General features: G+C 35.7%; 1 protein-coding gene across 1 annotated transcript in view; it reads right to left on the bottom strand.

The window, feature by feature from the left end:
* Window positions 1-15,453, bottom strand: part of LOC145661565 (venom carboxylesterase-6-like) — a 143,338-nt gene that overhangs the window by 40,471 nt on the left and 87,414 nt on the right. Inside the window, exon 5 of the mRNA XM_081726883.1 lies at window positions 9,118-9,308. Coding sequence (XP_081583009.1) covers window positions 9,118-9,308 — 191 coding nt within the window. The remainder of the gene's footprint in view (window positions 1-9,117; window positions 9,309-15,453) is intronic.

The raw sequence follows: 15,453 nt of genomic DNA, 5'->3' as shown, positions 1-15,453 counted from the left end.
TAAACTTACAGTTTCAAAAGTTTGTCGACTTGCAGATGTTTCGTGAACAGTAACTGGTATTGACAACTCCGCCAGTCCAACATTTATATGATTATCACTTTCGAAATTTTGGAGAGTGCCACTCAACTCTAGGACTTTTCTGCTATCTTAGATTTTCCCACTAGCGTATTTCAGAACAAAACTAAATAATAATGAAGACAAGCATATCCTTGTTTCAAGCCATTCTCGACCTAAAAGTTCGTGGACAAATTAGCTTTATCGGTATTCCGAATTCGGTAATACCGAAATCAATAAATTCATTCTGAAATCAATAAATAAGTGATGTACGGAGAATTATATTCCAACTTCTTTCCGAGTGTTTAATTAACAGTAAATACACTTAACGAATGCTTGTACACCTAAGCAAATATGCCAAAAACATATGGGACGATTGGGAGACTATTTGAATTATTATTATTATATAGTATAAATCAGTGAAAAAGGAATATATTCTACTTCATTTTACATTTTACAGAAAGAGTGCACATAATTCCATGAATTTTATGTGCGTAATATACATCAGTTTGTATGTTATGTCTCTGTCGGTTTCTTCTCTTGGAAATATTCAAACATCGAATCTCCGTGGTGTCTCGACTTTTAAACACACGTTTTGGTGTGGATACTTTATGTGCAGTATCTCTTCTTACAATAAATAAATAAATAAATAAAATTGAGGACATGATCAAAAGCAATATTAATCTATTGACTGAAATCCACCAGTACGACAAACAGAATATAATTTCGTATGAAAATGAATCTTTTGTAGAAAGTAAGTACGATACGATTACAAATATAATGTTCTTTGTAATACGAAGTAGTAGGGACCCCGTTATATTGCGTCGAGTCAGCAAAAATTTTTGTGACGTCATAGGTCAAAGGTCAATGACCTTGGCCCGGGGTCAATGACCGAGGAGTACCTAGGACCACCCCCTCTAAATTTTGGCAGGGGTACCTTGGCCCACCCCTTAAATTTTGGCAGGGGTACATAGGACCACCCCCCTTTAATTTTGGAAATTGCCAAATCTAAAAATTGGGTGTGGTAGCCTAGGACCAGGGTATGTACCTCTATTAGTATTGGGTGTCTATGTCGTTCCCTTTCATGGGTAAAAAATTGCCAAAAATTGAAATTTCGGGGGTTTTTGACCTAATTTATCCCCTTTGATGAGGTGTTATTACCTTATATAGTTATATGGGCGTATACAGGGGTTCATTACCTTTCATAAGACATGGGTATATTAATGCACCCATTGAGAAATTTGGGAGGGGTACCTTGGCCCACCCCTTAAATTTTGGAAAATGCCCAATTTAAACATTTGGTATTATAGTACAGGACCCTAATATGTATTATGATAAATTTGGATGGTCCACCTCGTTTCCTTTTAGGGGTACCAAATTGCCAAAATATAAACGTAAGCAATACGTTATACCACGTGTTTGGTTTTTGGCTCAATTTATCCCCTTTGATGAGGTGTTATTACCTTATATGGTTATATGGTCATGTATAGGGGTCCATTACCTTTCATAAGACATGGGTATATTAATGCACCCCTTGAAAAATTTGGGAAGGGTACCATGGCCCACCCCTTAAATTTTGGAAATTGACCAATTTCAACATTGGGTATTATAGTATTGGACCCTAACATGTATTATGATAAATTTGGGTGGTCCACCTCATTCCCTTTTAGGGGTACAAAATTGCCAAAATATAAACGTAAGCAATACGTTGTACCACGTGTTTGGTTTTCGACCTAATTTATCTCCTTGGATGTGGTCCTATTACCTTATATGATTATATGGTCATGTATAGGGGTCCATTCCTTTCATAAGACATAGGTACATTTGTGCACCCCTTTAAATTTTTGGATGGTCCACCCCTAAATTTTGGCAGGGGTACATAGGACCACCCCCCCTTAAATTTTGGAAATTGCCAAATTTGGTATGGTAGCCTAGGACCATAGTATGTACCTCTATCAGTATTGGGTGTCTATGTCGTTCCCTTTCATGGGCAAAAAATTGCCAAAAATTCAAATTTCGGGTTTTTTTGACCTAATTTATCCCCTTGGATGAGGTGTTATTACCTTATATAGTTATATGGGCGTATACAGGGGTCCATTACCTTTCATAAGATATGGGTATATTTGTGCACTCCTTTAAAAATTTGGGAGGGGTACCTTGGCCCACCCCTTCAATTTTGGAAATTGACCAATTTAAACATTGGGTATTATAGCACAGGACCCTAATATGTATCTTGATAAATTTGGGCGGTCCACCTCATTCCCTTTTAGGGGTACAAAATTGCCAAAACTATAAACGTAAGCAATACGTTATACCACGTGTTTGGTTTTGGTCGATTTTATTCCCTTTGATGATGTGTTATTATCCTATATAGTTATATGGTCATGTATAGGGGTCCATTACCTTTCATAAGATATGGGTATATTTGTGCACTCCTTTAAAAATTTGGGAGGGGTACTTTGGCCCACCCTTAAATTTTGGAAATTGCCCAATTTAAACATTTGGTATTATAGTACCGGATCCTAACATGTAGTATGATAAATTTGGATGGTCCACCTCGTTTCCTTCTAGGGGTACAAAATTGTCAAAATATAAACGTAAGCAATACGTTGTACCACGTGTTTGGTCTTTTGGCCCAATTTATCCTCTTGGATGAGGTTCTATTACCTTATATGGTTATATGGTTATGTATAGGGGTCTATTCCCTATCATAAGACATAGGTACATTTGTGCACTCCTTTAAAAATTTGGGAGGGGTACTTTGGCCCACCCCTTAAATTTTAGAAATTGCTCATTTTATATATTTGGTATTATAGTACTGGACCCTAACATGTATTATGATAAATTTGGGTGGTCCACCTCGTTCCCTTTTAGGGGTACAAATTGCCAAATTTTTGTTAGAAATTTTTTGTTTCAAAATTTTGTTTGAAATTTTTTTCGCTTCAAAATTTTGTTTGAATTTCTTTCGTTTGAAATTTTTTGTTTGAATGTTTTTCTTTTGAAAATTTTGTTTCAAAGATTTTTGTTTGAAATTTTTTGTTTCAAAGTTTGGTTTGACATTTTTAAAAGTTTGTGCACTCATTAGTAAAGAACCGGAACTGTTTAGAACTAAAACCTTTGACAACATTGTGGTGCAATAGTACACGTCAGAACCTGGGGTTGTACTTGAAATGAAAAAACACAATTCATTGAAATGGATCATTTTATTACACTCCACATACATCCATACCAGATAGTGGTTCTGGATATTGTCGATACAATGTATTTTGAACTTCTTGCACTAATTTGTCTTTAGCATATAATTTTAATTCCAATTGAAGTCTTTTAAGGTCTAATGCGATATCAATTGGTGGAAACTCAATGTTCATTTGATCACAAATAAACTGTTTATCAATACAGGTATGCACCCACGAACGATGTTGACAACCATCACAATATCTAGATACATGTTGTACAATATGCATAACACATTTTTCAAAATAGTACTTTTTCAGGAATATACTTGTTTTGTTACACACTTCCACTGCATGTTTAACACACTGGAATACGCTGATGAATTTGTTCCATTCCGTTTGCGTTAGATACACCATGTTGCGAGGGACATGAAATGTACTCTTTTTACGTAACAGCACCATCTTCTCTTCGAGGACTGTACGCAGCACCACTTCATGATTTGAGCCTAATGATTTGACTATGGTCACATTTAGCTCATCATGAAAATAATCGTTCATTTGGTTGATTCGTGCCATTCTTCACAGAACAGTTGTACACCAAATTGTTCTGCTTTGCCCAATCGAATCACTGGGTCAAATGTTCTAGCACTGATACCAATCATCACATGTTTTGTTTGAAATATATTTATTGGATAATAGCTTGCGAAGATGAATTCTTTATCGTTAGAAGTACACATCTTTCCTCCTGAAAAGCACTTGCTCAAATAATTTCACGGTATTGGTTGATTTATAGAACTACGGCTGACGTCATGTGCTGACGTTTGAATTCATGGTTTCATCACAGTTCCTGACGTCATGCTGACCAACCAAATTCATACAACTACGGCTGATGTGCTGACGTTTGAATCACAATGGCTGACGAATCCGGCTGTGTACTAAATTCAAACTGATGACTTCGACCCAAGAGTCTTTTATAGCATAAAGATACAGATCCAGTATTTAAGAAACGCAGCAGTTCTTCTTGTTTTGATGCTTCCATGGGTAAATATCTTGCTGGTAAAATTATATTCTTATCATTTTCAAGCTTCACTACGATTCTTAATCCAAACTCTGTAGGGATCATTTGGCTAGCTAAGATTCTATAAGGTACATTCTGTTGTAAATCAGTAATCTTGGTAAATGATTTCATCACATCACGTGTGTTTAGAAACTGCAGACAAGTAGCCATGATGATGTTATCATGAATACTAACGCGAACGATACTTATATATGATGCAAAACTGATGACGTTTCATTATCATGTTCTGACGTGTACTATTGCACCACAATGTTGCCAGAGGTTTTAGTTCTAAACAGTTCCGGTTCTTTACTAATGAGTGCACAAACTTTTAAAAATGTCAAACCAAACTTTGAAACAAAAAATTTCAAACAAAAATCTTTGAAACAAAATTTTCAAACGAAAAACATTCAAACAAAAAAATTTCAAACGAAAGAAATTCAAACAAAATTTTGAAGCGAAAAAAATTTCAAACAAAATTTTGAAACAAAAAATTTCTAACAAAAATTTGGAAACGAAAAATTTCAAACAAAAATTTTAAACAAAAATTTGAAACGAAAAAAATTTCAAACAAAAAAATTTTAAACAAAAATTTTTGAAACAAAAGTTGTCAAAAAAAATTTCAAACAAAATTCTGAAACAAAAAATTCAAACAAAAAATTTGAAAGCAAGAATTTTCAAACAAAATGTTTCAAGCAAAAAAAAAATTTCAAACTAAAAAATTTTTACGTTTCACGGTTAACCGTCAAACTTTATCCGGTTTTTAACTATTCGATTAACAAATAAACAGTTTTGATCATATTTATCATTGAGTGCAAAATGTTGAACGAAAACAAGATTTTTAAATGTAAAACAAAACTTAAAAACTGAATACAGCAAAGATTTAAAACTCATCAACCAATCAGATTGCACGAAAGATAGTGATCAGCCAATCAGATTGCAGGAAAGATAGTGATCAGCCAATCAAATTGCATCAACAATAACTTTGCCAGTGTTGTAGCATGTATTCCCTTAAGACTATGAGTCATAAGTTTCAATAAGGTTAGCTATGTATCCCTGTACACTACCTCATCAAGGTCAATCACGTGGTACAACGTCTTGCTTACGTTTATATTTGGCTGTAATAATCAATACCAATGACGCATTCTCAAATTATCCTACAAAGTTTCAATGTACCAATGTCCTGGACTCCTAATCCCATCATAGGACAATAACTGATCACGTGATCACAATGATTTACCCAAAGAACATTTACCAATTATTGATATGACAATAAGAAATGTACCCCCTCCCAAAATTTAAGATTGGTACACAAATACACCTGTGTCTTATGAAAAAAAGTAATAAATCCTGTACTTATTCAATAATAAAGCCGGTCAATAACATTTAAATTTTGAATATTTGGCCATAAGAGGAACACCAATGGGTCCTAGAAAACGTTTACCGAATTTTGTTATTTGATAATTCCCAAATTTAAAAGGGAACATAAACATATAAAGGTAATAAACCATATAACGTGCTAAATAGGTGTCAATAACCTCCGAAATTCGATTTTTGGTAGTTCTTTACCCATGAAAGGGAAGGATGTGGACCATCCAAATTTATAGTGGTACATATTGAAGTCCTGTACTATGATACCAAATGCTTATATTAAAACAATTTCTAAAACCGAGTGGATGAGCCAAGATACCCCTCCCAAATTTTTCAAGGGGTGGGTCAATGTACCCATGTCTTATGATAGGAAATGAACCCATATACATGACCATATAACCATATAAGGTAATAGAACCCCATCAAAGGGAAGAAATTGGGCCAAAAACCAAACGCATGGTACAACATATTGCTTATGTTTATATTTTAGTAATTTTTACCCATGAAAGGGAACAAGATGGACCACCCAAATTTATCATGATACATGTTGAGGTCATGTACTATGATACCGAATGCTTAAATTGGAAAATTTCCAAAATTTAAGGGGATATGGAATGGACCCCTATACATGATCATATAACCATATAAGGTAATAGGACCTCATCCAAGGGGATAAATTGAGCCAAAACCAAACACGTGGTTGTACTAAAATTTGGCAATTTCGTACAAATCAAAGGAAACGTGGTTATAGTAATATATATTAGGGTTCTATACTATAATACCAAACATGTAAAAAGGGTCAATTTCCAAAATTAAAGGGGTGGGCCAAAGTACCCCTCCCAAATTTTTAAAGGAGTGCACAAATGTACCTATGTCTTATGATAGGGAATAGACCCCTATACATAACCATATAACCATATAAGGTAATAGAACCTCATCCAAGGGGATAACTTAGGTCAAACCAAACACGTGGTTGTACTAAAATTTGGCAATTTGTACCCCTAAAAGGGAACGAGGTGGACCACCCAAATTTATCATAATACATGTTAGGGTCCAGTACTATAATACCAAATATATAAAATGAGCAATTTCTAAAATTTAAGGGGTGGGCCAAAGTACCCCTCCCAAATTTTTAAAGGAGTGCACAAATGTACCTATGTCTTATGATAGGGAATAGACCCCTATACATAACCATATAACCATATAAGGTAATAGAACCTCATCCAAGAGGATAAATTGGGCCAAAAGACCAAACACGTGGTACAACGTATTGCTTACGTTTATATTTTGACAATTTTGTACCCCTAGAAGGAAACGAGGTGGACCATCCAAATTTATCATACTACATGTTAGGATCCGGTACTATAATACCAAATGTTTAAATTGGGCAATTTCCAAAATTTAAGGGTGGGCCAAAGTACCCCTCCCAAATTTTTAAAGGAGTGCACAAATATACCCATATCTTATGAAAGGTAATGGACCCCTATACATGACCATATAACTATATAGGATAATAACACATCATCAAAGGGAATAAAATCGACCAAAACCAAACACGTGGTATAACGTATTGCTTACGTTTATAGTTTTGGCAATTTTGTACCCCTAGAAGGGAATGAGGTGGACCGCCCAAATTTATCAAGATACATATTAGGGTCCTGTGCTATAATACCCAATGTTTAAATTGGTCAATTTCCAAAATTGAAGGGGTGGGCCAAGGTACCCCTCCCAAATTTTTAAAGGAGTGCACAAATATACCCATATCTTATGAAAGGTAATGGACCCCTGTATACGCCCATATAACTATATAAGATAATAACACCTCATCCAAGGGGATAAATTAGGTCAAAAAACCCCGAAATTTGAATTTTTGGCAATTTTTTGCCCATGAAAGGGAACGACATAGACACCCAATACTGATAGAGGTACATACTATTGTCCTAGGCTACCATACCAAATTTTTAGATTTGGCAATTTCCAAAATTTAAGGGGGGGTGGTCCTATGTACCCCTGCCAAAATTTAGGGGTGGACCATCCAAAAATTTAAAGGGGTGCACAAATGTACTTATGTCTTATGAAAGGAATGGACCCCTATACATGACCGTATAATCATATAAGGTAATAGGACCACATCCAAGGAGATAAATTAGGTCGAAAACCAAACACGTGGTACAACGTATTGCTTACGTTTATATTTTGGCAATTTTGTACCCCTAAAAGGGAATGAGGTGGACCACCCAAATTTATCATAATACATGTTAGGGTCCAATACTATAATACCCAATGTTGAAATTGGTCAATTTCCAAAATTTAAGGGGTGGGCCATGGTACCCTTCCCAAATTTTTCAAGGGGTGCATTAATATACCCATGTCTTATGAAAGGTAATGGACCCCTATACATGACCATATAACCATATAAGGTAATAACACCTCATCAAAGGGGATAAATTGAGCCAAAAACCAAACACGTGGTATAACGTATTGCTTACGTTTATATTTTGGCAATTTGGTACCCCTAAAAGGAAACGAGGTGGACCATCCAAATTTATCATAATACATATTAGGGTCCTGTACTATAATACCAAATGTTTAAATTGGGCATTTTCCAAAATTTAAGGGGTGGGCCAAGGTACCCCTCCCAAATTTCTCAATGGGTGCATTAATATACCCATGTCTTATGAAAGGTAATGAACCCCTGTATACGCCCATATAACTATATAAGGTAATAACACCTCATCAAAGGGGATAAATTAGGTCAAAAACCCCCGAAATTTCAATTTTTGGCAATTTTTTACCCATGAAAGGGAACGACATAGACACCCAATACTAATAGAGGTACATACCCTGGTCCTAGGCTACCACACCCAATTTTTAGATTTGGCAATTTCCAAAATTAAAGGGGGGTGGTCCTATGTACCCCTGCCAAAATTTAAGGGGTGGGCCAAGGTACCCCTGCCAAAATTTAGAGGGGGTGGTCCTAGGTACCCCTCGGTCATTGACCCCGGGCCAAGGTCATTGACCTTTGACCTATGACGTCACAAAAATTTTTGCTGACTCGACGCAATATAACGGGGTCCCTACTACTTACGAGCAATAATCATTATGTCGGCAAAAGGGGAAGAGAAAGATCAAAAACAGGATAGACAAATTATGTGACTACTGACTTAGAAAAAAGTTGTTAATAGAGAATGATATTTGGGACTGAGCAAGATGCAAGCCAAACATCAAAAATGTATTTAATCAAATAGAGTTAAAGAAAAATATTGTCAATTACAAATACTATAGTTTAAAATTACTATGACATTTTAACTTTTGCTTTGATTAATTTTATGATTCTTTTTTCAATACTCTTACTACCTAAATCATTTTCTCTCGTTTTTAGGTTATAAAAATCCCTAAGCGTTCGTTTGATTATACTAAAATAAACAATCGACAACTTCATTTATTTCTGAATGCACTTACAAGAAATGTTTTAACTTCATTCGCAATGTGGGTTCCAGGTCGCTGTTTAAGGCAATCAATAAGTATTCTGGAATTATCCGTTGGGCATCCAAGATTTGCTCCTAAAGCAAACGTTTTCTCTCTTCCACTGTGCATATATGCCCAGGGACAGAATGCAGTTCCACTCATAGAGATAGCTCTGCTGAAAAGACCTGTAATAAATAATGTAGTTGAATAAGTAGTAAATTATATAATAAATATAAAATTTTAGTCACGGATTCATATTGCATGAGTTGTTTCGAGAAGTACAGTATTTAAAGGTAATTTGAATTATAGTAACTACATTACTCACATCACTGACCTTAAATGACGAAATTTAGAAATAGATTATGCCATAACAATAAGGATGCTTTTGTGAACACATTAGTGACTATGAATAACATAATAACTCTTGACCAGACGATCAATCTCGATCAATTTTTTTTTTTTTTTTACCTAGATGATGTTTGGGCCTGAGATTTTTTTAATCATTTCACCTTGACGATAGAACTTAGTGGAAAGGGCTGGGAGGGGGAGGTATATAAAATAATTAAAACAACTTTTGAACTACCGGACCGATCTCGATCAAATTTTCAACCTAGATGAAGTTCGAACCTGAGATGGTTTTTGTCATATTAGTTTGCCAGTGCAACTTAAGGGAGATACAGGGAGAAGACATTTAAAAAAGATCGAAAAGGACCGATATCAGTATCGAATTCACAGTTAACGGGATTACTGAGATAAACAGTAACATTTCCGAGATAATGAGGAGGGTAGGGGGATATATATATATAAAAATAATCTGAACAATCTGCACAAAATTTTCAATCGATCAATGAAAACGGCATCTTTCTAGAGCTTGTGGTTTCCGAAATATCATTGTCAAAAGGATTGTCCACAAACATATTAACCTCCATAAACATTTAAACCTAGCATTTTAATATATAGATATAAAACTTTAAAGATAAAAAACTAATAATAAAAAGAGGAAATAAGATCTTCCAAGTTAAAGCCATTTTCCACCTATTCCCATATATTTACATCTAAACATAAGTTACACTACTATACATTGACTTAGTTATACTACTGAGTTTCCGGACGAATCAAGAGGAAGTGTGGGAAATGTTTCGTGTCCCAGTACGGCCTGCAGATAAGTAAAGGGAATACAAAATAACTGAAAATAAAATCTCGGAATCTCATCTGGTCAAAAAAAAAAAAGCGCATGAAGGGTTTGTACTTTTCCCAAGAGACCAAAAGTATGATTTTTCTCATCTCGTTTTGTAGATATTGTAGGAAAACTAGTCTTGTCTTTGATATTAGTATATCTGGTCAACGAACTTAACAGGTTCGTTACTGAATTCTCTATGTCTGTGTGTCTGTCTGTCTGTTATTTGCGATTTTTTCAATTTCGAACCCTGCATTAGATAGAGCATCTAAAACTATGTGAGAAAGTGATTAAATTTTTCGCGTCACTTATAGTTCCCGAGATATTGGTCAAAAAATGGTCCATTTTCAGAGATTTAAGTAGCCATATCTCGGAAACCGTAAGTCATAGAGAGATGGTATTCATGTTGATCAATACGTAAGAGAATGGTAAATATTTAGGTACCAAACAATAACCGGTGGCCACTTCACAACTGGCTACTAGTTTGGCCAGTCGCCACCAATTAATATCGGTACCAAAATATTTACTATCCAATTAGGCATTGATTAGCATCAATATCATCTATGACCTACGGTTCTCGTGATATTGGCCGAAAATGACTGATTTTCAAATATTTAAGGAGTCATATCTCGGAAACCATAAGATAGATATAGAGAGATGATATTGGTGTTGATCAATACCTAAGAAGATGGTAAATATTTTGGTACCAAATAGTAACCGGTGGCTACTGGATCAACTGACTACTGGACAACTGGCCACAGTTCCTCAGATATTGGCCAAAAAGTTCGAATTTCGGGAGATTTAAGGAGCCATATGTCGGGAACTGTAAGTCATAGAGAGATGATATTTTGCGAACTTCTGCGAGAAACAGATCAAGATGCGAATAAAAAAATACTTTTATATCTAGGAAAAATAACAGTTATCCTTCCCGCTCCATCTCTCTATTCCTTTTAAGTTCGTTCTGGCAATGCTCCTGGAGCATTCTCAACTGGTTTCCTTATAGACTCGTCACGATTTGCATGAGACGTTTCTCGCCTCAATGAGTTTCCAAGCCAGAGATGTGTAAGACAGTTCCATTCCATGGTAGTGGACACGTTTCCTGTTTGAAACAAGGCAAACACACGGAATCCCAGGAAACAGCCGGTAGGTGGATTGCCAGTCGGAACTAATGATAGAAAAAATATAATCATGTCGTTTCTGCTATAGTAGTACAGTTTGTAGAGGTCACTTGCTTGCCGAATCAACTATCACTTGCCTGTGAGGTGTTTCGTTTCATGTAGTTGCGAAGGGTCATTTGTAGTCGTCTGATTAGTGCTAATAAATTGGTGTAGCGCAGTCACTGCGTGTGTTGTTTGTGTGACAGTAAGTAGTTTAGCAGTGGGATGGAGTTTGGGATTGACGAACTTGTAGATATCGTGTTTTCTTATGGAAACAAGCATGAAGCGCTAGGTTATATCAGAAAGATTTACACAAAGAAGACACCCGAAGCAATGTACGTTTGCATACCTGTTCCAGCGTTTACATTTGCGACCACAACTTCACGACCAAGAGGGACGACGAACTACTAGAACTCCCACCTTCGAAGAAGCTATGTTTGATCGTTTCACTATTCACTTATGGAGATCAATCAGTTGAAAAGGGAATGTATTTAAGCCAATCAAGCTATCTCAAAATAAAAATAAGAGCTTAGTACTTATCTGCTGATTTAATTGTCCTGCTGATTTCAATACTGGAAGAGCACAACATAATACTGACACTTAAAATAAAATAACAACATGCCAATAACTTCACGTAGCTGACAGGCGTTTTCACGTCCTAACACACCGGAGTCTCCCTCACTAATAATCGTTCACCAGCGCTCGTGTGTAGAATAAAACAATTAGCGGTGGTTTACAACACAAAACTGCTACGGAACAAACACATATCTTCTCCAAATTACAAATGAGGTTAAAAGAACTGTCACAACTACTTGGCGTCCGAACGTGGGACCGGATATGCTCACATTTGTAAAATTGAGTCATATTCGAGAACTCTGGCATGTGAAAGTTAAACAAATATGCTAGTAAATCAACTCTGGTAGACATTACATTATAAACTACAAAAGAAACAATATATTATGACCGTTACACATACAACCGACATATGAAATGAGTCAATAAACTTCTTATTAAAAGTAAAGAAAAAATGTAACTATTTCAGTCACTTAGCATTAATTCCTTTATACGTAACATTCTTTTAAGTTAGAATATGATATAATTATTATCCACATAGTTTATGATAAAATGTTTGTATGAATATACGATAACGTAACAATACTTGAATCAAGATAACACATCATAACGGCTATACTGAATATCTTGTGAAACTAATATTGAACTCGATGATTCTGTATTATTTTAGCCCACACTTCATCATTCACATATCTTCGTACCAACTTCAACCATTGGTGTCTGGTTTGTGTAGTTGGATTCCATCGTTTCAGGTTGTCAACATTACATAAGCCAACATATCTTCCTGTCTTTAGATCTACCAGTTCCACTACTTTTTGGTTGATTTTCTTGATACAGAATAATGGTCCTTTATACAAAATACAAAACTTAGCAACCTTATTTTCAATTGCACTGCTCAAATTATGTTGTTTCATGGAAAACGAGATCATGTTCTTCAATCATGTGTCGTTGAACCTGTCTCTCAGTATATCTTCTATTTCTTTTATGAGCTATCTGTACTTGTTTTAGGTGAGCCATGGTTAATTTATCATCCCAATCCGGAGTATTTGTTGCATCTTGAGAATCCATTTTTAGCTCTTTAGCAATGGGGTTAGATGGTTTCAAATTCAGAAACAGTTCTGCCGGTCATTCCCAGAGATTCTGAAATAGTGTGATTTAGGAAATCCTGAATTTTGTGAATATATATATTCCAGGTACGATGATCTTGGTGGCAATATAAACGGATTAATCGTACAATTTCTGAATGCATCCGTTCTACAAGATTGCTTTGAGAATGATACTTCGTTATATAATGCGCTTCGATACCTAGTTCGTTTAGCCTTCTTATGTATATCTTGCTCAGAAACTGTGGACCATTATCCGAGATGATAATTTCTGGTTTTCCAAGATGTTGGATATATAGTTCAATGCATTTCAGGACTGCTTGGGATGTTGATGTCTTTAAAGTATACACTTTCAGAAACCTAGTATATGCATCAAGGGTTGTAAAAACATACTTTTCTTTGTTTTTCCCTGGCCAATATGGCCCCATCAGGTCGACGAATAACATTTGTCTAGGCTTTTCAGGTTCAGTATTTAGAAGTAATTTCTGATGTGGATGCCTGTCTCCTTTCGTTATAGCGCATAACTGACAGTCCCTGAGGAAGTTCTTCAACTGTTTCTTCATTCCTTTCCTGTGAAACGACTGTAAAATTATGACAAGTGTTTTCGTATAACCGAAATGACCAAAACCATTGGCACCGACGCAATATCAACTCAATATATGAGGATGGCACACAAACTTTCCACCTATTATCAATATGAAAGTCTTGAATCATCAACATATCTTTTTCGATCTTGTAATATTTCTTCCATGATCTCCCAGACTCAAAGCAATCTTCCTGAGTTCCTTGCAGATGTTTGATAATAGGAGAGTATTCTGGATCATTACGTTGAGCCCGAATAAATTCTTCACGGTCAATACGCAATTCTTCTGGAGTTCTGAGTCTTTCTCTCCGTTGATACTTTTAATTAGGTTAACTCTAATCGTGTTATCCTCCATCGTGACGTAAGATCTCGATAAAGAATCTGCGGCATTGTTTTCGCGCCCTTTGCAATACTGGATTTCGAAATCATATGCTTGTAGTTCTATTGCCCAACGATGCAAACGTGCGTTCCAGCTTCTGACTTTCTTCAGCCATATCAAATTTTTATGGTCCACAACTACGACGAATTTCACTCCTGTTAAATATTGTTTCCATTTTCGTATAGACATTACTACAGCAAGGCATTCTATCTCTGAAATAGAATAATTTTTCTCATGAGGTGCTAAAGTACGACTGCAGTATTCGATTATTCGGCGCTCACCATTCTCCATTTGATATAAGACACTTCCCAGACCAATTTTGCTTCCGTCGCATTGCACATAAAATGTTTGATCCAGACGAGGATGGGAAAGAATAGCATCTTTAGGCAAATCTTCCTTTAACTGGTGGAAACTAACTTGGCAGTCTGGTGTCCAACAGCACTTTTTTCCTTTTTAAAGTAAATCATATAGGGGTTTCGCTTTTACTGCAAAATTTTCCCAATGCTTAGAATGCAAGTTCACTAATCCCAAGAATCTTTGTACCTCTTTTACGTTATTAGGTGCAACGAATTTTGATATGGCTTCTACTGAGCTTGGGTCTTTCTTGATCCCATCTCGTGTTATTAAGTTTCCTAAGAACTTAAAATTTTCTCGACAAAATTCACACTTTTCCACATTTAGAGTCATTCCGGCATCTCTTAGTTTCTCAAATATTTGTGGTAAAGTTTGTAAATGTTCGCTAAAAGTTGCTTCTATTACGCACAGGTCATCAACGTAATTAATGATTTTCGCCTTTAGCTCAGGACCTAGATTCCTCAGGCCTCAGGATCAACCTGTAGGCAAGCGTTTAGTGCAGTTGAGCCATTTTTTATCCCATAGGGGACGACTGTAAATTGGAATAACTGTCCATTAAAAGAAAATGAAGTAAAGGGTTTTGAAGATTCAGTAATGGGAACTTGTCAGTAGGACTGAGTGAGATCGAGACCTGTCACATATTTCTTGCCACTGAATAAGGTTAGTAGATCTGTGATTCGTTCCGACTTTACTTGTAGTTCAATAAACGGATTCAATGACCTGTAGTCGACACAAATTCGTAACTTTCCGTTGCGCTTTGGCACTGCCAAGATTGGACTATGATGTTCGGAAATTGAGTATTCAATAACTCCGTGTTTATACATTTCTTGTATCTGCTTATTAATTTCTTCACGGTATGCGAGTGGTATTGGATATTGTTTCCTTATTATTGGTTGGTTGGATTTAACTTGTAGGTCATACTTAAAATTATTACATCTACTAGGAATTTGTGAAAATACATCTCTGTACTCTTTCAGTAGCCTCAAAAGTGACTGCTTCTCATC

This window comes from Thermobia domestica, chromosome 10 (assembly GCF_964235325.1).
Source record: "Thermobia domestica chromosome 10, izTheDome1.hap1.1, whole genome shotgun sequence".
Classification (NCBI taxonomy): Eukaryota; Metazoa; Arthropoda; class Insecta; order Zygentoma; family Lepismatidae; genus Thermobia; species Thermobia domestica.
Note: the sequence above shows the minus strand (reverse complement) of the source record. Positions and strands in the feature narration are given on the sequence as shown.